At 44.1% G+C, this 21,367-nt stretch overlaps 3 protein-coding genes across 6 annotated transcripts; 2 read left to right on the top strand and 1 right to left on the bottom strand.

The window, feature by feature from the left end:
- Positions 1-450: 450 nt before the first annotated feature.
- retreg3 (reticulophagy regulator family member 3) lies at positions 451-11,287 on the top strand. 2 transcript variants are annotated; one of them, XM_076995474.1, is made up of 10 exons: positions 451-747; positions 928-1,159; positions 3,475-3,581; positions 3,851-3,881; positions 3,996-4,122; positions 5,282-5,366; positions 5,505-5,642; positions 5,981-6,060; positions 6,161-6,263; positions 6,389-11,287. In XM_076995474.1, exons 2-10 carry the CDS (start codon positions 945-947, stop codon positions 7,000-7,002), a joined length of 1,500 nt encoding a protein of 499 aa, XP_076851589.1. In that variant the 5' UTR covers positions 451-747; positions 928-944; the 3' UTR covers positions 7,003-11,287. The 2 variants fall into 2 exon arrangements, with proteins under 2 accessions (XP_076851589.1, XP_076851588.1); XM_076995473.1 differs by having other exon boundaries at positions 465-747; positions 6,161-6,293.
- A 125-nt stretch (positions 11,288-11,412) lies between these two features.
- Positions 11,413-14,331, top strand: psmc3ip (PSMC3 interacting protein). 2 transcript variants are annotated; one of them, XM_076995472.1, is made up of 8 exons: positions 11,413-11,546; positions 11,833-11,933; positions 12,335-12,424; positions 12,594-12,705; positions 12,841-12,986; positions 13,204-13,257; positions 13,371-13,430; positions 14,025-14,331. In XM_076995472.1, exons 1-8 carry the CDS (start codon positions 11,525-11,527, stop codon positions 14,079-14,081), a joined length of 642 nt encoding a protein of 213 aa, XP_076851587.1. In that variant the 5' UTR covers positions 11,413-11,524; the 3' UTR covers positions 14,082-14,331. The 2 variants fall into 2 exon arrangements, with proteins under 2 accessions (XP_076851587.1, XP_076851585.1); XM_076995470.1 differs by having other exon boundaries at positions 11,415-11,546; positions 11,830-11,933.
- On the bottom strand, positions 14,313-21,069 carry mlx (MAX dimerization protein MLX). Of its 2 annotated transcripts, none has more exons than XM_076995468.1 (8): positions 20,924-21,069; positions 19,983-20,022; positions 19,609-19,698; positions 18,965-19,074; positions 17,371-17,473; positions 17,151-17,250; positions 16,280-16,481; positions 14,313-16,142 (listed from the first exon to the last, which is right to left on the bottom strand). In XM_076995468.1, the coding sequence occupies exons 1-8, from the start codon at positions 20,963-20,965 to the stop codon at positions 16,086-16,088; spliced, it is 744 nt and encodes a 247-aa protein (XP_076851583.1). In that variant the 5' UTR covers positions 20,966-21,069; the 3' UTR covers positions 14,313-16,085. The 2 variants fall into 2 exon arrangements, with proteins under 2 accessions (XP_076851583.1, XP_076851584.1); XM_076995469.1 differs by having other exon boundaries at positions 19,983-20,019; positions 20,924-21,054.
- Between the last annotated feature and the right edge of the window lie 298 nt (positions 21,070-21,367).

Below are 21,367 nucleotides of genomic sequence, written 5' to 3' on the forward strand. Positions count from 1 at the left end.
AGGCCAAAAGTCTCGCCAAAAAGTGGAAAACTAAATATGTTTGTTTTGTTTTTTGTTTTGTTTATATATTTCGAAATCCATTATTTCCAACGCACTTTCTACATTCTGCGTTTGAATGTATAGGTCAGTTCGATATATGAATGGCACAAGGTTATTTTGAAAAATGATCGCAGTTATTTGACTTTCTAAGGGAGGGCACACTCGACATAACTGATTCACAAGTGCGGAGCACAATAACCAGTTACTAATTTATAGTTAACAAGAAAGAAACGTGCATACTCTGGTTGGTTTATGTTTTTGCAAATAGCGCGAAAACAAAACAATTATTATTGTTTTATTATTGTTTCATGTAGTAGTTTGTTTTAGTTTGACAAAAATAATAAGTTGCGCTGATTTGATTTATTCTTGCATTTATTTTTCTAACTTTAAGCTGTATTGCTTATTTTAGCAAATTACTTTTAAGCATTCTTTCTCGAGCTACAGCAGCACAGCAATATTTACTGTAACGTTGAGCCCTAATAAAACCAGCGCCGCGTCTGCAGCGTCCGTGTGGGGCGGCCGCTGGGGCGACCTGTAGGACACACGCTCCTCCGTCCGGAACACGAACCACCCGCTAGCGAGATGACGGCGGCGACTTGAGAGATTAATCAACATGTGTGGAGTTTACATACATCTCTGGAAGAAAGAAATAATAAACTGACACCGTATTTTACTTTGCTTCTCATAAAAAACAGCGGAAGTGTCTTTGTACGTATCGGAGCCATCTTGTGCTGTCGATCTCAGCTAGTTAGCTTAGCTGCTAGCTAGCTTAGCCAGTTAGCTTTGACTTGTTTTTGTGACCCATTTGTGTGAAGTTTTACTGTATACGGAGGGGAACAGAAACTCGCATATATACGATATATGTATATGTATGTATATTTTCTGTAGTTTGTAAACAATTCGCTATGGAGAAGTGTGAAGGAGATGTGAACAAGGGTCTGGGCACCGCCGGGACTCGAGGCTGCGGCGCCAGGGACGGGCACGTCGGGGCCGTGAAGGCGGCGCTGCTGGAGCGGCTGGGGCCCCACGAACGGCTGCTGACACACACGCAGGCGGTGCTGGTGTGGGAGAGGCCGGTTCACAGCGTGCTCCTCTTCTCGCTGGTTAACGCCGTCTTCTGGTGAGTTGAGTGGAGACGCGTTTAGAGCGGCACGTCGGGCACACGCCGCTATGTTGGGGGGCTGGAGGACATGTTCTCGCCACTGTCTGGTTTGTGTAACAGCTGCAAGTGCCTTCATATAGCTGACGGGAATATGTGCCGAGAGACATGCAGCCTATGTTTAGACCGCGATGGCCAAAGTGTTCTGCTGTTGTAAAGTAAAGCGGTGCAGTTGATGTGGAAATTAAGTTGCAGTTTATTTCCCACGACCGTGTCCACGTGGTAGAGTGGCAACATCTGTATGGGCGTCCATATGCGCTGATGTTGAACCTGCAAGTCCATTGAACAAGCCACTTGTAGATCTTTCCATCAGTAATGCCACCTTGCTAATACAGATTTTAGATATTAGAAATAGTGACTGATTAAACTCAGAGTACTCAGACTGTATTTGTGAGCAGTTTTCTTGAGACCATGGACCTCAAGAACTAGAGCGAGATCATAAGTTTGTTAGAAGTGTGTTGCTTGGATTTAAATGGAAAAAGTGTCTTGTGTCACTGTGTGTGTGAGCATCACTATTTCTGTATGTTTTTCCTTTCTCATTCCTTGTCTCTCTCTGTCTCACACATTCTCACATGCACTCTCTGGCTGTCACCTCACGTCTCCTGTACAGGCGTTCAGCCCGTGTGCGGTTCCTCTGCTCTTTGCTTTCTCTCCGCCTCAGACGTTTGTTTTGTCTGCGTTCTGTCCTCTTGTCCTTTGCATCCTCAGTGTGTCAGAGAAGAGACTGATCGAGGCCGGTGCTCCATAACTCTCAGAGACAGGAATGGCAGTGAATTGTTTATTACTTTTTTGACTTTCTTCTCTATTTACACTCCGTGTACACATGTCTTTGATGTGCATTGTACAGGACAGGTGGTTAAAGAATTACAGCCCTTACCAGATACAACTCGTCAGCAAGTCTTTAAGATGTTTATTAACCAGGTTCTGACTGTATGACCACTGTTCACTGGATATTATTTGAGTGGTAGGCTAATCCATCTTCAGCATAACTGTGACACTGACCTAGTAGACTAATGGAATTGTATTGTATGGTTATTATTTGCTGTTTATTGTAGTGTGTTTACTGTATTCTTGCATCTTCTGCAGTCATCTCACACTTGTACAGTCACACTTATGTAGTCTTGTATACTGTGCTGCTCTTCTGTTGTGTGTTACTCCTTGGATCAGAAGAAGCAACATCTCCCTCCAGTGTATAGAGGAATAAGTGTATGGAGGAATAAGGCATCAGCCGACTAGACTAGAGGGTGCTGTGCTGGTGAGTGTACCAGATTGTTGGGGGTTTAATATGTGTCAGTGTCACTACTAATTGTTTTCTGACTGTACACTTGAAGTGATTGTAGTCAAATAGCAAGGCAGTGTATTGGCGTGCCTTACATCATTAACTTGTAGCTGACCTACTAAATATTGTAATATTTGTAATCCCTCACATTTCACAAACATCTCCAGGTAATGACGTCCACTTTGAGTTTGCTGATGTTTGGTCGATGGATGTGATGTCATATCTGAATGTCCACTGATATTGACCCACTAGTCAGATGTTGTTCAGTCTGTGTTGTGAATTTTAGTGGAGGGGGTTTATAACATTTAAAAAATCTATTGTTTATAACAGTCTTACTGCAATCACCGGTGTATGTGACGGACACCTCCACAATAGGTGTTCTTAAGACTGTCTTAAACAGAAGATTTGGCATTTGTTTTAGAGAGAAGAAAACTTGCTGTCTCTCTCTCTCTCTTTTTCTCTGTCGTTGTATATGGGCAGATACTTTGGTAGATGCTTGGACTGTGTTTAATCTTTTCCGTCCCTTCTCTCTCTTGTACTGTGTGTGTGTGTGTGTGTGTGTGTGTGTGTGTGTGTGTGTCAGTTCTCTGAAGATAATGTGTGTGATTCTGATTAAATACTTATCTTCCAAATCTCAAAAGTGTTATTTTATATTTGATTTGATAGGCACATTATTCAGAAGAGTTTTGCTTTTTTTTCACAAAATAAATTCTTGCACAATCAGCAAGCATGATCTAAGTGCCAAGATACCCCTGGTCTGGTTCCCTGGGCAGAGTGGTGTATATTACAGGTGTGCATGTCTCTGTGCCAGGTGGAAGGGGTAAAGGTATTAGAATTATATCCACAGTTGGCTCTCAGATTTCAGAACTTTTAACGATTCTAAAGCGTGTTCTAAAGTCAGATAGAATCATGACACACATGGGGAGGAATCATTTGGCCAGGCGCTGTGATTGGACAGAAGTGTTGTGATGTCAGATTTGGGCTCTCTTTCTTGCAGGTTCTTCGCCCTGAGCTCCTTCAGGGTGCTCTTCCTGGTGGCGTCCGGGCTGGTGCTGGCCATCTGTGCTGACACCTGGAGAAACAAGATTTGGCCCAGGATCAGAGGTGAGCTCTGATAGTATCGTCATGGTGACAGGATCGTCACGGTGTCATTGATGCACCTGTCGGTGTCCGTTTGATATTCAGGATGAGGATTTGAAGTATTAATATACCAATAGTCCTGTGTTCTCACTTGTGAGCTTATGTTTTTTTCATTGCTACAAGCTGATGAGTTTTGCAGGCAGATGTCCCGCAAAGTCCTGATGTGCTCATGTAACAAATAAACACCAGAATGTATTCCACAAAACATCTCTAACATCTTTGTTTGTTCGCAGTGAGACGAGCCGATGAAGGTGAAACTGAAAGGTGATGCGCTAATGTTTTGTCAGAGCGAATGGTTGCAATATTACACGTGTGTGTTTCTGTTCAGAGGTTTTGTCACTAACCGTGTGTGTGTGTGTGTGTGTGTGGGGCTGGCAGCTGGGGCCTGGTGCAGCCCGGCATCCTGAGTGTGCCCGAGCTGTGTCACCACATGGCGGAGGCGTGGGTGACGGCACACTCATGCGCAGCAGACCTGGTCTGCTTTAAACGCACCCACCCAGGAAAGGTGAGTGTCCAGCGCCTCAGGTGGGAGGCCTTCTTACAGGTGCCCCCCCCCCCCTTCACAAGCCCAGCTAGGGTGGGTTTAAAGCACACAGCCCGTGCTGTGTCAGAATCTCTACCCTCAAAGCCAGAAGGGTTTGTTCACATCTTGCGGGCTGTTTACTAGACACCTCCTACCTGGGCTTTGTTAGCTGCGTCAAGGGAACGGATCTGAAAAAGACCCTCTGGAACTGGTGGGGCATTACGGACTGCCCTGGGGCATTAGGGACTGCATGATTTATTAACAGCTGATATGTAATTTACCTGTGAGGACAATTTAGAGTTATTTGGTGTTATTTGTTTGATATCAGAATTTCATCTCAAAATCACTACTGATAATGTTCTCAGATTCAACAGATAACTGCTTCAATTTAATCTGGGCCTCACTTGTATTAGTCCTGACCAATAAATTGTATTTTCATCGTATTACGATATCAACATGCACAATAAATACATGATTGATCAGATAAATTCACATCCATGGAGTGTGGGACTAAAAAGATTTCATCTGATAGGCCAAATAAGATGAAAGTCATATTGATGCCCAACTAGTTTTCATCTTGTGTTCCATTTTTGTTTGTTGACATTGAGTTTAGATGAAAAGATTTCAAAAGGAAATTGTAAAATGTCTTTAAAGTCTTATTTAAAAAGGATGTTCTTTTAATTGGTTGGGTATACATTGGTTGGGCAAGTTTCTAAATAAGTGTGTTTGAAATAGTGTATTTCTTGATTCTTCCTTTCTAATGTATTTTATTTATTTATTATTTTGTTCCCTTTTGTCTTAAGAGCAACATGTTTACAATAATTGTGATGTCTGATTTACCTATGACACAGCTATGTACATTTAGTTAATGATTAATGATGTTTTTATACTTCAACATATTTTATACCCACTGTACCTCATATATAAGTTGTAGTTTGATCTTGCTTTAAAAAGCACAAAGGTTAAAAAATGATTGGTTATTGATGTCAGTATTGGCCAAGGTGCTAATTATCAATTATTGTATCATCCCAAGATATTCAGTTTTGGTACATATTTAATATTCCTCATGCAAGCATTTGTGTGTATGTGTGTAATTTTGCTTTTTTGCGGCTGTGTAATCGGTTATTGTTGCCTTCTGCAGTTCTGTATGCTGGTGTGTAGCGTGTTGTTCTTTTTGGCCATGGTGGGGTGCTACATCCCCGGAGTAGTTCTGTCTTATATCGCAGGTGAGTAAAGGAGTCTTCTTAGCTACCTCACAGGGCCAGCGACCAGTTACGGAGCTGTTTGGCAGTCTAAACTATTTGAAGACTAATAGAACTGTTATGCTTGTCCTGTGTGTGTGTGTGTGTGTGTGTGTGTGCCAGTGCTGAGTGTGTTGTTGTGTCCACTGGCGCTGTATCATCGGGTGTGGCAGCATGTGTGTGTGAGGTTGGAGCCAGCCCTGCAGTGGCTGGACTTCAGCGTTAAAGGGTACATGATGTCCAAGCCCATAGACAACCAGTGTGAGTAGACAACACAGTGCATGTCTGATTGCGAGGACACTTAGAAGCTACAGATAGATTCAAAGATTTCTCTCTGTTCTGTTAACAGACATTTTAAGTATACATTTACCTCAGTTTGCAAAATCATTCAAATGTATGATAAAATAAAATCATTTTCAGACAGAACTCTCGAAAATCTCTCTCGGTTTACAGAATCTTTTCTTTCAAATAAATGACAGCACCCTCGGTTCAGTGGCCACAGTGTGTGACCTTTGCTTTAGTGGGTGCTCTCCAACATCTTAGCGTGGCTATGTAATCTCTGATCCCTTTGACCTGTGTGTGTGTGTGTGTGTGTATAGTTCTTCGCAGGCCTATTAGGAGCAAGACAACAGATGATGCCAGTGACAGTGAGGAGGAGCTAGCAGCATTCTGCCCAACGGTGCGTTTACTGCACCTGAGTGGAATTAAAGGGACATTCGTGTGTGCACACTGGATTACACCTGCACACTAATACCATTATTCATAATCCTAATCTGTAGTTTGATGAAGCGGTGGTGGCTAAGGAACTAGCGCTGACTGATTCTGAACACTCAGACGCTGAAGCTTCATACACGGAGAACGGCACCTTTAACCTCTCTCGCGGTCAGACTCCTCTCACCGAAGGCTCAGAGGGTCAGACACAGTAAAAGTGATCCTAAATGTTGTTGACTGGCATTAGCAGTAATTTGGTGTTGATTATATTACACTCTTCTCTTTGTCTCACTCAGATCTGGACAGGCACAGTGACCCTGAGGAGTCTTTTGCCCAGGATCTTCCTGACTTCCCTTCAATAAACCCAGATGCCACCCTGTTGGAGGATGACGACGACCCCAGCCTTGGGCTACCCAGCCTTGGGCTACCCAGCCTGGGCTCGGCCAGCCTGCCGTGTCCCCGGGGAACCGCCACCTCTGCCTTGCTGGACCTGGACACCCAGCTGGACTCGGACCAGGAAGATCTGGATCCGGACCTCTCCCTCGACACCCTCAACGTCACCTCTGACCTCACCAGCGACCTGGCGGGGATCCTGGCCAGCAACATGATCCAGGCGGCCATCTCTGGGGCCCTGCAGCCACGGCCGCCCCAGGGGTCACGGAGGGAGGGGCCATCTAGGGGCCCCGCAGCCCAGCGCAGCATCTGCAGGAAGCAGTCGAGTTCGGAGATGGACACGGACCTGGAGCTGGACCTGGATACGGAGGCAGAGGACTTTGAGATGCTGGATCAGTCAGAGCTGAACCAGATGGATCCAGTAGGGGGAGCAGGAGGGAGAGGAGCAGGACGCGGGCTTCAGGACAGGAACCAGGGAACCAGCTTCCTCTCCAACCTGCTGGGCAAGCCACAGTGAGGGAGGGGTGTGTGTGTGTGTGTGTGTGTGTTTGTGTGTGTGTGTTACACACCTAACTAATCTAAACCTTTTACCAGTCTCTTCTCCATACCTGTACCCATGTGTACCTGTCCCTCACATTGTAATCAGTGTGAAGCAAGTTTGTAGGGTTTGCATGTAGGTGTGTGTGCGTGTGCATGTGCGTCTGCGAGCATGTGCGTGTGTGTGTGTGTGTGCGAGCATTCTGATTTTTGCACGGTTAATGGACGTGGTATTGGGTCACTCTAGCCAGTAATCCTCCACTGGCTATAGGCAATCACTGTGAAGTAATGTTTTTAGTCCTGTCTGATATTTCCTCTGTGTGAGTCTGTTTGATGGAGAGAGAGAGACTATTATTTCTAAAACACCAATTTATATTGTAGGCAAAGCAATAGGCAGAATCGTTCTGAAACCAGCATCCCACACCCAAACCTTTTACAGCATCTCAAAGATGTTCTGCTGAGCCTTATTTATTAGAGACAAAACCTTTCATTAATGTGTACTCGTTCATTAATGTGTACTCGTCTATGGCTTGTTGCCTAAACACATTTCAGTCATGGAGGGACCAACCAGACATTCCTGCACACACACCATCCTGCTCCAGTACAAACCAGTAAAACCAAAAAGCAATATACAGACATGCTACTGGCGAGAGTTGCTGTTCACGTCCCAGTCACAAGGCCTCTTAAGGGTCTGGTTTGATGCCGTACCCATGAAGGATTGTGGGTAGTCACTCCGACACAGCACGCAATGCGGTTCCTGCCCCTCCTGCCCCTCTGTGTGCGGGCTGGGGTCACTCAGTGTTGGCGTCAGTGTGCAGGTGCAGTCACACCTTTTACTCTGTTTTCTCGATCTTGTACAGTCATGAGCTTTTCTGTTTCATTTTGTAAACTCTTCCCTGAATGTGAACACTGGGTTTGTCCTAAACAACCGAGTCCTGCGTGACGTGGAATGACCCAGAGGAAAATAATGATCATGTTCTTGTAAAACAAGTTTCTAAATGACACGTGAGCAACAACAAACGCCTGCTGGATTCACTCTGTGTTGATGGCTGAGAACAAACGGCTCTGTTGATTGGTGTCCTACTTCCTGGACGTGGTTTGTGGCGGCTGTTGTTTGGGCAGCAGTCGCCTGCTCCAGTTTTTCGTATTTAGTACAGTATGCTGCATTTTTATTTCTTGTTGAGAGTAGACCACACATTCAAAATGTTGATTTCTATGTGGGAGCCCTTAGTGTCGGCGGAGAGGTCACTAATAGAGACGTCACTAACATGTAGTCTGAAGGCCCCGGCTGCATTTGGGCTGTTTCAAAATGAAGATGTACTTGTTCTGGGGTGGATTCACAATGGGCTTCTGAATAAATAGAACTTCTGAGTGGTTTCAGGATTGGCTACTGAATGCAGGGACACTTGTTTACAGCACAGTGGAGTACAAGGGCAGAGATCAGGAGTTTCTGGTCAGATGAGGATGGGATGACCCAGAGAGGCAGGATGTGGTGTCACTGCCTTCCTGCTGTGCTGAACATCTCTAGCTGTTAGGAGACCAAGAAATGCTCCTCAGTCCAACACCAGTACCCTCCCTTACACCAGTCACAATCTTGTAGCTTTTTCTTCATTTTAACACGGAGAATATCGAAACTTAACACACGTTTCACCCACACATCGAAGCCACTCCTTGTACTGAGTTTGTGTAAAACCCAAGACTGCAGTGTGATTGCTGTCTGTCGTGGCATTGACAAATGTCCTCATTTTTGGAGAGGCGTGTTCATGGTGTCACCTGACCAATCAGACTGCAGCAGTCAGCCATGCTGTTTGCAGTACAGTGTCCCTAAGCCCGTCTGACACAGCCGGCACCCAGAGAGGCAGGATGTGGAGTTCCTTCCTGCTCCGTGTGTGCGAACCACAGACGCCTCTTCCCACCTTATGTCACTACTGGTGTTCACAAACAAGCATGAGATGATGCAAAGACAAAAGAAAGAACCCCTCCTGTGTGTGATGGCGGGGTGGTAAATACACTGTCCGCACCCACGGGCAGAGATGTCGATGACTCTACCTCTGACGCCTTCGGCCGGGTTGGACACCCGAGGCCCCAGCTAGCATTGCCGTCCCCATCGCAGGACCCAGCTTGGGGAACCTTTCTCTGTGTTTACAGGGTTATAGGGTTTGGGGGACCTGTACAAGCACTGTGACGTCTCACTGGTTAAAATCACCCCATCAGGGCTCCTCTTCTATCTTATACGCAGTCTAAACTAATTCTTAACCATTTGCTGAATAACACTAAGAGTATGACCACAGGGTACCTGGATCTCTCTCTCTCATCTATCTATCTATCTCTCTATCTATCTATCTCTCTATCTCTTGTCTCTCTCAGCTCCTCACAAATATATAATCCATACATGGCCCCAAATTCTGGTCATTTCACTTGTATTGACGACCTTTGCACTATAGATTAAAATTGAAGTCACACATTTTAATTCCTTTAAAGCTAACAGTAATTAAGCTCCAGTTAAGTAGGAACTATTCTGTCCTTTAGCAAAAGAATGCAAGAATACAAGAATATACTTGTCCAGTCACCGGTGATGAATAGACAGACCTCTTCCCTGACATCACTCTGTAAAACATGATGGTAAAGATTTAAAGAGGAACACAATGCTGTTTGAAATCAGATTAATTATGATGAATAGACAGACCTCTTCCCTGACATCACTCTGTAAAACATGATTGTAAAGATTTAAAGAGGAACACAATGCTGTTTGAAATCAGATTAATTATGATGAATTTAAAGAGGAACACAATGCTGTTTGAAATCAGATTAATTATGATGAATTGAAAGAGGAACACAAGGCTGTTTGAAATCAGATTAATTATGATGAATTTTTTTCCAGTTGCTGTTCCAGTTCTGGTGCATAAATTTGCAATATTGAAAATGCAACATTTTGCTGTTATTTTAGTTGTGTGTGTGTGTGTGTGTGTGTGTGTGTGTGTGTGTGTTCGTTCCTCTGGAGCTGGGACTGCTGTAACTGTCCTCAGGAACTTTTGATATGATATTACTTTGATTTGTGTGTTTGGCTTGCTGCACTCAGTCAGCACACACTGACGATCTTTTGTGACCGGTTAAGTTTTTGTGACTCCAATTGCTTTTCCTTGTGTTCTTTTGCTTCTCCCACAGCATGTGCAGTTGTGGTATCTTATCTAACCTAAAACCATGAAGTTGCTTCTTGCTCTTGGCTGAGTCTTGTGCTGTCCTCGTTAGACTGAAGTGTGTGTGTGTGTGTGTGTGTGACGTGGTTGTAAAATGGCCACCTGAACACGTGCTGGTTGAAGCCAGTAGGCCGTGCTGTGGCATCAGTGAGCCTGCGCTTTCTGGTTTGCTGTGATTTCCCACCTCTTGGCTCTACTTAAATATTTAAGAGTCAGCTTCTGCAGGTCTCACTACTGCTCTTCCTATAATCCCTTTTGTGCTGATTTTTAGCTGTACCAGCAACACCTGCTGGTTTTTGTTAATCTTCATATTAAGATGTTATAGTAACAGATTTATTATAGATTATTCATACAAATCAAATTAAAAGGAAGATCTAAGATTTGGTGTAACTGACAACACGAGAGGGTCACAGTCTGACGTTTATTCATCTTCAGATGCACATGTTCGATTTAATAAAAGGGTTTTCAGAAACACTTCTCAGGATGAGAAGTAAAGAATTTGCAGATGACCACAGAAGCCTGACTTTATAATATCTAAAATAAGGCCTCGTTTGGAAGAGAACTGGGGGTGATTCTGAGTCTTATTCTAGTTTGCAGATAATTGTGGGGTTTTTTCCCCCATGAACATTACTTGCCAGTCATTTGGTCATTAGTTCATTCAAACCCTTTTAAATGAGCCATGAGTCACTTTATATGAGCTTACAGATTACATGATTGTAAATGGGGTTTTACACTGGCACTGGGGGTGGATTAGGAATTCTATTCGTATATGTCACACTTTAAAGAAGATAATGGCAGTGGTATAATCCTGAAGCTGAATTCAGGATTGTGATCCTTTCGTTCTCCTGTCCCATTGCAGCTGAACTAAGGGACTCGTGGAGGACTTCTCTGCAGTGTTTGTCTACAAAGAAAGTTATTTAATGCATAGTATCTCTGATGAGAGAATTTAAGTGTTTAGTTATTTACAGTTATCAGTAGAAATATGATTTATTTTCCTTCCAATGTAATTGGTTTTTTTTTAAATATGTTTTGATGTGCAAGTGAATAAATTCTGCAGTTGAGACATGATATTCGCTTATTCTTTTATTTGTAGTGTTAGACATCCCCCCTTTGACAGGTTTGTTGACGTCTGTCTGCTCCTCCCACACATGAACGCGCATGACGGTATGTAGCGTAAAAGGATGTGACGTCGACTGTTTACGTGTACGCGACCCACAATGCAACGCGACGCGCGAAACCTGAGTGAGGTAAACAGGACGAAGACGTCGGCGACTCGGTATACGTGCAGTCTGCGGTGGACAGAAAATGAGCAAAAAAGATTCCGAATGTGCGTAGCTCGAGTGCCATTCATTACTTAGTTGAATACAAAGCGATTAGCATAGGATAATGTCATTTATATGTATATTTAAAAAGTTAGATTTGCCATGAACTGTGCTCTACCTTCTAACGTTCCTTCATAGCCAACAGCACAGGAGGATCTAATGAACACGTAGACCAGCGAGTCCTCCAGCTCTTATAACCCGTGTTATGTTCCCCGGGCTCACAGCCTGCTGGTCAACAGCTAAATAACTGGTTAATAATCGTTATATTCCCCGATCTCATATAATCAGCAGGCGCTGGCATTATCCTCGCTTACTTGAACGAGAAGAACCGACCCTACAGTGTGCAGGATGTGTTTGGGAACCTGCAGAAACAACACGGCCTCGGCAAAACGGTATTATCAACTTAGAAACAAAACAAAACGGTATTATCAACTTAGAAACAAAACAAAATGGTATTATCAACTTGGAAACAAACTTTAGTTTTAGCCGTCAGTCACATGTTGAGGTATTTTTCAAACACTGCTAGGTAATCTAATAACTACTTTTCAACTTTTAGGGCTACCGGACATGTAATATGTGTTTACATAATCACAGATTTTCATGCTATGAATGATAGTCAGATTATTATTAACTACAGTAGTATTAACTACAAACGCCTTAAATGCAGCAGTAGTTCTGGAGACCCAGACACCAGACACTTGGTTTCCACACGCTACATGTGTTGTGTACATACAGTGATGGATTGCAGGGCGGTTTGCTGTTTGTAAGTTTGTGCTCCTGTGCACGGACACAGGCTGTGATGAAGGCGATGGAGCATTTGGCTCAGGAGGGCAAGATCAAAGAGAAGGTGTACGGCAAGCAGAAGATCTACTTTGCAGATCAGGTGCATTTTTCTATTTTTTTTGCATTAGCTGCACACGTAATCCACAGCAGATCCAAACACGAATGTCCAGATTAAACACAAAACTGTTCCTGTCTTGGAAGTTTACTGACTGCTGAAGCTTGGACAGCAGTTTGCGTTTGTATTCTAAGTATTGGTACCGAACTTGCAGTCTCAGTTTCCTGATGTGGGTGAGTCCGAGCTGAGGGACTTGGACAGCCGCATAACGGAGCTCGGAGCGCAGGTGCAGTCGGTCTCTCAGAGCTGCCGGCAGATGGACGCAGGTACAGACGGGCTGCTGTCTGCACCATCAGCTTTCACACTCGCTGCCTTTGGGAATCGCACGCGTCGATCTGTCCTTCATTTTTCCTTCAGTTGCTCGCACACACGTAGTCACGTTTGTTGTCCTTGACTCTCAGAGCTGAAGGAGCTCACAAGCTCACTGACCACAGCAGAGATGATGTCACAGATCCAGGAACTGAAGGCGGAGTGTGAAGGCTACCGAGAACGGCTGCTGAAGATCAAATCTGCCTCCAATCACATCACCCCTGAGGAGAGGGAGAAGGTGTGGATGTGGTGGGGTCGAGCCTTTACTACACAATACTCCCTATTAAAGTAATCTAGCCATTCTTTCATGCATTTTATTCATAACAGATGCTTATAAGTGCTTGTTGTATAAATAAAATAGATTCTTTTGGGTTATAACATTTACTGAAGTATTGGTTTCATTAAACTTGAAAAGCGTCAGTCATCCCTGTGTGTGTCTCTCTTCTGTGCTACAGGTGTGCAAGCAGCGAAGCCTGCATGTGAAAGAGTGGAAGAAACGCAAGAGACTGGTACATGTTCAGATCCCCACTGCACTGCATTAACACCAACACAGTAAAAGGACACTAAATAGAGAATGAATGAAATCATTGGTTACTTTTTTGTTGTTGTTCTGAACATCCAGGCCACAGACATGATGGATGCCATTCTAGAGGGTTACCCCAAGAGCAAGAAGCAGTTTCTGGTTAGTCTCTCACACTCCTGGGCTGGGCCATGTCTTGTAACGGTGACTCCTTCATGACCTCTGACCTGTAGCCCTGTTTTGTATGTCCATTAGGGTGATGACTTTTTGATTTTTTTTCTCAAACATTATTTCCTGTAGCACGAATGAATGAACTTTTGCCTATTAATGACTAAAATGACGTTTATTCCATTAAAATATTGAAAAAGGTCACGCACAAACCACTTTGAAATGTTATTTATGTAGGCATTTTAGCATTTTATGTAATTTTATATATATATATATATATATATATTAGTTAATACAAGTCATGAAACCGATTTGTGCAATAATTTATGTAGCAGAGAAATGTATAGAATTTTCCAGAACATCGTATAACACTGTGCGCCGTCAGCCAGGACAGTCAAATCATTTTGTGCGTGAGGTTTTTTTTTATCAAATTGCCTTGAATGTAATATTTTATTTAATCTTAATTGAAAGCTCATCAAATTATGATACAGGGAAACGAGTTTGTATGAAAGTCATCACCCTAATGTCCATGCTTTGCATATACACATTGTCTGTACTTTCTGTATTTGTTTGGCTGCGTTTAATCAGGAGGAGGTCGGAGTTGAGACAGATGAGGACCATAAAGTAACAGTTCCCAACATCTGACACCTGACCTTGAAACGCCTGCTGCTTTAACTCCGTTTCCCTGGTCACCGGTTGCCATGACAGCTCCGTAGCAGCTCAAGCATAGGACGCCTGGGGCAGTGGAGTGGCTCCTTGTACCCCACCGTGTCATGATGGGGTCTCCACACCACCACCCTGCCCTCCCTCCTAACCATGCTCTGCCTGTCATTCAGTTATTTATGTTTGGCGCAAAGAAACTGCACAGCACTGCGATTAAAGGTTTCAAATGCGACATTTATTTGTATTTAACATTTCCAATTACAAACGGCATTCATAAAAATATGATCATGTGGTGTGTATGGATGCATGAGAGTGGGGCTGGGTGTGTAGAGGAGTGTGTGCAGGTCCACTGAGCGTGGCGTTCACACACACTCCACTCACCACACGACTACTAAAGCCAAAGAATCCCTTTATTCCAGCACAGGTCATTGATCACACTCATTAATACTTTATTACAATAAGACCTGAATTAACAGAGAATGTCAATTGAATTTGGAGTTTTCCTGAGTACGCTGACTTCTAAGGTACATATTTCCTCATTTGTCTTTTATGATTCGTTCTCTTTTTGGTTCAAGTCCCACTGAAGGTTCCACATGCACATATTTACGCCCAAGTTGAGGTCAATACCCACGAAACCTTCACCCCTGGATTAAACGTGACCCAGAGCGTGAAGCAGTGACACATGAAGCCGATCTACTGCACCGCTGCTTAATTAGACCAGTAAAAAGGCTCATCGTTGGCATTTGCAGCACAGAATATAAAACGTACGTAATTCCGAAATTACGGCTTGTATGCTACATTTTACCACTGTGTAATCTCTATTTATTTGTGCGCAGAAATGCTAATCTGTATTTTCCCAAGAGTAGGGAACAGCTGAAGTGCTTGGTTCTGTCAGTTTGTGCTGTTCATCCGCACATCAGTCAATAAAAAAAAAAAGCTGAATATTAAGAACTTGAGCTCTGCGCTTCCATGAGCTGGTACTTCAAACACTGAACTCCAAGCAAAACCCCTAATCTACACTGTGCTGTGAGGTAAGAGAGAAAACTAGTGAAAAGTCCTCAGCGTTGTGAACTCCAGCTGGTGTCGAATATTTCAGTAATATACAGATTACATTTCACGTGTCAAACCCAGAGAGGGAGAGCTTGACATTAGAGGTAAGAGAGATAGCGCACATTCACCCTAATCACACAGATGCCACCTTCAAGGAGATGAACACTGACATTATTGCATTGGTTTCAAGAGTGTCAAGAGGTGCAGATAATCACCCTGTGAAATGGGTGTGTTTTTACACACATGGTAAAAAAAATCCAAGACTCGGCTTGGTCTAGCACTTCTTGTTTCCTGATTTCACCATATGGCTTAAAAGCTCCCAACACTGCCAGGCGAGTTAAAGACAATCTCTCCAGACGATGGGCCAGGCCCACCCTCACCTCTGACCTTTGGCTCTAGTCATGTGACATTCTTAGAGAGCTTAATAGTTGATCAAACACACAAAACTGCAGGTCAACACAGACTGAGCCCACAGTGGGTCTAAGCAACTCTCTAAAGAAGCCCTGTCGAATGGGTCAATGTTTAAGGACGAGTGTGCTTGGACCTGCAGTTTCTCAGCATTCGTCTTCACAATTTGTGTTTTAAAGCTTGGACCACACCCAAAACGAGGGTCTGGATTCTCAACCGAAAACAAAACTTGCTACCCACTTCTAATGTCTTAACAACTATTTATGTTTTTTTTATCACAACATTCAAGTCATCTGGTCTATGATCGATGACTCACAAGCTTACTGCAGAAAACGAAAACATTCAACTGTGCATTGTGTTGCGATAGACATTTAAGAGCCAGCTGTGTAGTGCTGGTGTGTGAGAACGAGTCCTCCTGACAGACGCTCGCAGCAGAGAGCAGCATGAGAGTGTGGAGTGAACTTGAACTCCATGGTGGGTGGGGGCCTGGGGGCGGGCGGAGGCCTGGGGGCGGGTGGAGGCCTGTCATCAGTACAGCTGGCCATTCAGCTGCCTCAGGACGTCCACGACAAACTCCCTCAGTGTCTGTGAAGGACACACACAGGGAGACATGGAGAGAAGGCAGGATCCTGCACCCAGGTGTCGGGTGTAGCTGTGGGTGTAGGTATAGGCGTGTGTGGGCGTGGGTGTAGGCATGTGTGTGGGTGTAGGCGTGGGTGTACCTGTGGCTTGCAGTGTTCCTCGATCCAGCTGAAGACGCAGGCTGAGAGCTCCTGAAAACTGCTGACTGAGACGGAGGTGTGGAAGGACTGGAAGAGGGAGTCCATGATGCTGTGGAACACACTGAACTTCACCTGGTCAGACACCTGCTCACTGCCCTGCTGAGGGTTGTTCTGGTGAGCCTTCACGATGTGCTCGTAGTTACTGTCCAGCACGTACACACACACACACGGAAACAAGCAACCACAAAGTCAGAAATGCAACATTTACACACCATAACACACAAAAGCATTTAGCTCGCCCATGACATTTAGCAACCAAAGAACCCAGAGACTAAAGCAATAGTGATCCTGTGGCTTCAAGAAGTGATCCTCTCATTCCTTCCGTTTCCTAATACATCACTATGATTCACTATGACCAGTCAGTAGACACCATCTGAAGTAGTTCAGGCTGTGTTCCAGCACCCCGGGGTGTGAACTTTGGCCCGGTTACTTGTGTACTGGTTATTGCTGAACTCTTGGTAGTTTTATCTCACTCTCTGGAGAAGTCTGGGTGAGTGCAAAGGTCAGAGGTCAGAAGGTCCCACACACCACCGTACTTACACACATAGCAGTGCCTCAGGTGCGGTAATTTAATTCAATAGGATCATTTAGTGGGAAGGTCATTCATAGCTAATTTATGTCTGTGGTTCTGAAAACTAAATGTGCACTGAAAACATCACAGTATGGTAAAGGTAAATGTCAGTATGGTTAAGGTAAATATGTTAAGTTCCTAAAACCTGTTGCAAATGCTGGGACCACTAAAGTCCAGTGTACCACACCCCATGACCTCTGACCTCCTTTTTAGGACACCACCACACATGCACAAACTCACGCTTTCATAATCTTCAGAGCCATCACTTCCTTCCTGAGAGTGGACACTTCCTCCTCCTGCTTCTTCTTCTCTTTATGAAGGAACTGGATGTAGTCTATGGCTGCGCGCACACACACACACAGACACACACAGACACACAGACACACACACACACACACGGCCATGAGCCCAGTGTCCTCCACGCGTGTGAATGATGGTCGGTGTTCTCAGAGTCTCTTACTTTTCTGCAGTACTGTAGCTTTGCTGATCTTCTGTGTTGCCATGGTGAACTCAGACTGTTGCTGGCAGGTGGGGACTATGGACTGCAGGTCATCGTAGCCTTTCTGCAGGCACACAAGTGGGCATGCTCACAACTGTGTGTGTGTGTGTGTGTGTGTGTGTGTGTGTGTGGGGGGGGGTACACTATATACCACACACGCCTGCACCAGCACTCCCCTCTCAAAGTGACAGGGCCGTTAATGCAACACTTCACTAGTATTTGTATAATTAGTGATGTTAAAATAAAAACAGGCCTCCACAAGAGCTCAAAGAGTATCATGGATTCTCAACTGGACAGATTCTCTATCTGGACTTTGACTTGGCCATTGTAGAAGATTCACTTTTCCATGGTTACACTGGTCAACGGCTCTTGTTACCACCCTGCTGAACGGCTGGAACTTTTGTGTGTTTCAGCCCACTGAAGCAGGCTGTCTAACTGCACCTCCCTGTCCTGTGTTTCAGCCCACTGAAGCAGGCTGTCTCACTGCACCTCCCTGTCCTGTGTTTCAGCCCACTGAAGCAGGCTGTCTCACTGCACCTCCCTGTCCTGTGTTTCAGCCCACTGAAGCAGGCTGTCTCACTGCACCTCCCTGTCCTGTGTTTCAGCCCACTGAAGCAGGCTGTCTCACTGCACCTCCCTGTCCTGTGTTTCAGCCCACTGAAGCAGGCTGTCTCACTGCACCTCCCTGTCCTGTGTTTCAGCCCACTGAAGCAGGCTGTCTCACTGCACATCCCTGTCCTGTGTATCTTCCACATCAGCTTCAGTCTTAGCAGTTGTAGTTGAGTTGTAGATTTTCACCACAGGTAGCACTTTGAATATTGGCCAGAAACCTTCATTTAGATCTCGTCTGACCACAAAACCTTATTCCCCATTTCAGCTTAATCGCACTGATGCTTTCTGACTAACTCCAGACAAGCTCATACACGAGCACTTGCATGTGGAGCTCTAGAGATCATTGACTGGTGAAACACCAATGAGTCTCAGCCCCTTTAGACTGAGTCTCCTCTCTGTGGCCTCCCTCTCAAATCCCCTCCAGTTGTGAGGGACGGCCTGGTCTAGACAGTTCTCTCTAAACCGTGCTCACTGGGATACCCACACACCTGGGCGTTATTTCACCTTTTCCTGTACAGTGCATTTCTCTAGAGATAGAAATACACTTGGTCTTCATTTTCATAGTCTGACCAACTGTACTTGACTTTCAAGGTGAATTTTTTACATTTTCAATGACTTACAGAGACTAATTGTAGACAAACCTTGTGTACAGTTTGGCTGTATCCTATCAACACTTTGTGTTCCCTTTGCCTGTTTAAATTTCCATCCAGTTTGTTAGAGCCAAGCTCTAAACATGCATGCCTTCAACAGAAATGTTTTTTCTGCTGACTAAGTACAAGGTAAATATCTCTCTATATTTAAATAAATAACTATTGCTAGTAAATGTGACTATTTGATGTGTGACAATTTGGTCATAACTAGTATACTAATACCAATATTCCCCAGAATCCTCTACAGCACAGGGGGCAGTCATGGTCCTGTGGTAGGGAACTGTATCTCTGACCTTAATGGCGTCTCTTCGTTTCTGCTCCGCCTGTGTGTGTGCTTGTCTCCTCCGGTCCTTGTATGCCTCCTTGTATGTGGTCTCATGCCTGTAGTCGCTGTCTTCATCATCTGAGACATAAAAAAGACAAACCCCATGACACTACTGTGGGACAAGACAAGACCACGCAACACCCCCCCCCCAAAAAGCCTGCAGTTCAGTGTTGGTGGCTAAGATCAGTGATGTCAGTGGACTGGGCCCTATGTGAAGCATCTCGTCCTGTGCTGAATTACGTTAAAATGTTTAATGGAAACCGCAAATCTGAAGTGCTTTAGGCTTCTGCTTCTGTGTGTCAAACAATGCACTTGTCATGGTTACTTTAGGAATGACTTCAAAAATATTGTGGAGTGCACTCTGTCCTGTTTGCAAGTGTAATACAATGTCCTTGCACTTACAGAGGGCAGCCACACTAATGCATACACATGACTAGAAGATCCTTCCACTCCTTTCAATTCACGATGTCTAAATGTTAGAGGGACTAAATGGGTTTTTATTTATAAACAAAAAGAGCTGGAAGGGATTACTTTCTACGGTCTGTATAAAAACTATTTATTTCAAGAGAGTTACTGACAATCTTAAGCACTGTAAGCATAGTAAACATTCACCTGTATTTGGTACTGAAGAGGCACTAGTGGATCCTATACTGTTGGCTCGGGAGACCACAGAACCCTTGCGGGAACTCTCGGCAAAGAAAGCTGTCAAAGACGATACAGTGAGAGAGGTGCGAGTTATTTCTATAGGTTTACTTCACACAGTGTACTGCAAAATAACAACAACAATAATATAATAATAGACTTAATAATAGACTCAGCTAGCTGGCTATAGATAGAATATACAGTCTAGACGTGAGCTTATTAACCAAAACTGATTTTTTGCAAAAGCTACACGGCAATATCTGACAATACCTGGAAGACTTAACAAAAACAACGTGGGGCTGTGATCACTATAAATGGAACGCAGTAAGGACGTGAACACGTACTGTGGTCGAATCCGTTGTCGCTGAAAGTGCCGTCGGTCTGCTGTGACATGGCGAGACGAACAAAGACGATTAGTGAAGCCGGCGGGCTCAGCCACATCACGACAACATCACGTCCTCGGCGGAGACCCGTTCACCACACACACACACCCCCTCCCTGTTCACACTCCCGTATTTATTTACTCCGAACTAGGACGCCGCCGCTCCCCCGTCGCGCGAGGCGAGGCGGCGCTGCACGAGACAAAAGAGCTGAGAGCGCGTGAGCCCGGCACGTGCCGCCTGTACAGGCGTAGTGACGCGAGAGGCCATATGTACATGAATGGTGTTTAAATATATGAGCCAGGATAGCTCAACTATGAGCTATACATTCATCTGTTGAGATTGAACAGAAGGCACACACACACATTTTATATTATATTATATTATATATATATATATATGTACACACATACACATATATAATATATATATATATATATATATATATATAATATACTGTCCACTATAGGATATAAACAGTTAAAGAGTTGAGAAATGATTGCAGTCACACTTTTACACTTTTTGTGTACACTGTTAGTTTGCTAAGTTAGCGCTAGCTTGTAAGTAATTTAGCTAATTTAGCTGGCTAGTTACGTAGCTACTACCCACATTAGATAATATTTAACTACTTTAACTACCCAGGTAACTAGCTAGCTTGTGTCGCTTTGATAGACTTATCTACGAAGGAGTTGTTTAGCCAGCTATGTAGCTCGCAGCTAGCTGGCTAGGTATCTCGCTAGATGGCTAACCAAGTTCCTTGTTTAGTTAGCTCTATTTCTCTAGTAATTTTTAGAAATAGCTAGCTAGCTTTCAGTGTGCTTTCACCTGTCAAAATAAATGCGCATATAATCGGGTGGGTTTAAAAAATAAACATAAACAACTCGCGCTACAAATAATTTGCTTACTTTAAGCCAAGGATCTTCTGGCGACGCACTTGTTTCCGTCATCTTGGAAAAATCATATTACCTAGGATAGCTTAGCTGGCGAAGAACAGGCCGATTACCGTCAGAGGGTGCGGGGACCCTAGTGGACAAACAACGCCCTCTACTGGCCGCTACTGCCACTCTGCTCTTTACATGGTTGTAGCAAAGGGAGGGGAAACAATCTTTGAGCTTTGAAATTAAATGTCGACGTTGATTTATTCATAATACGGATCTCGTGTCATTTACCTACGAATGCCACACGATGGCGTCCTAACATTTGATTTATAGTACAAAAGTATCCAAAGTGCACGTTAGGCGCTTGCGTTACAACGTGTTGCCGTCGACAAAACAAATAAATAGTTTATGTTAAAGTAATTCTCTACTTTTTAAAACATTTCCTGTCCTATCTCAATTAAATTAAGTTTG

The sequence above is a fragment of the Brachyhypopomus gauderio genome, unplaced genomic scaffold (genome assembly GCF_052324685.1).
Source record: "Brachyhypopomus gauderio isolate BG-103 unplaced genomic scaffold, BGAUD_0.2 sc209, whole genome shotgun sequence".
Lineage (NCBI taxonomy): Eukaryota > Metazoa > Chordata > Actinopteri > Gymnotiformes > Hypopomidae > Brachyhypopomus > Brachyhypopomus gauderio.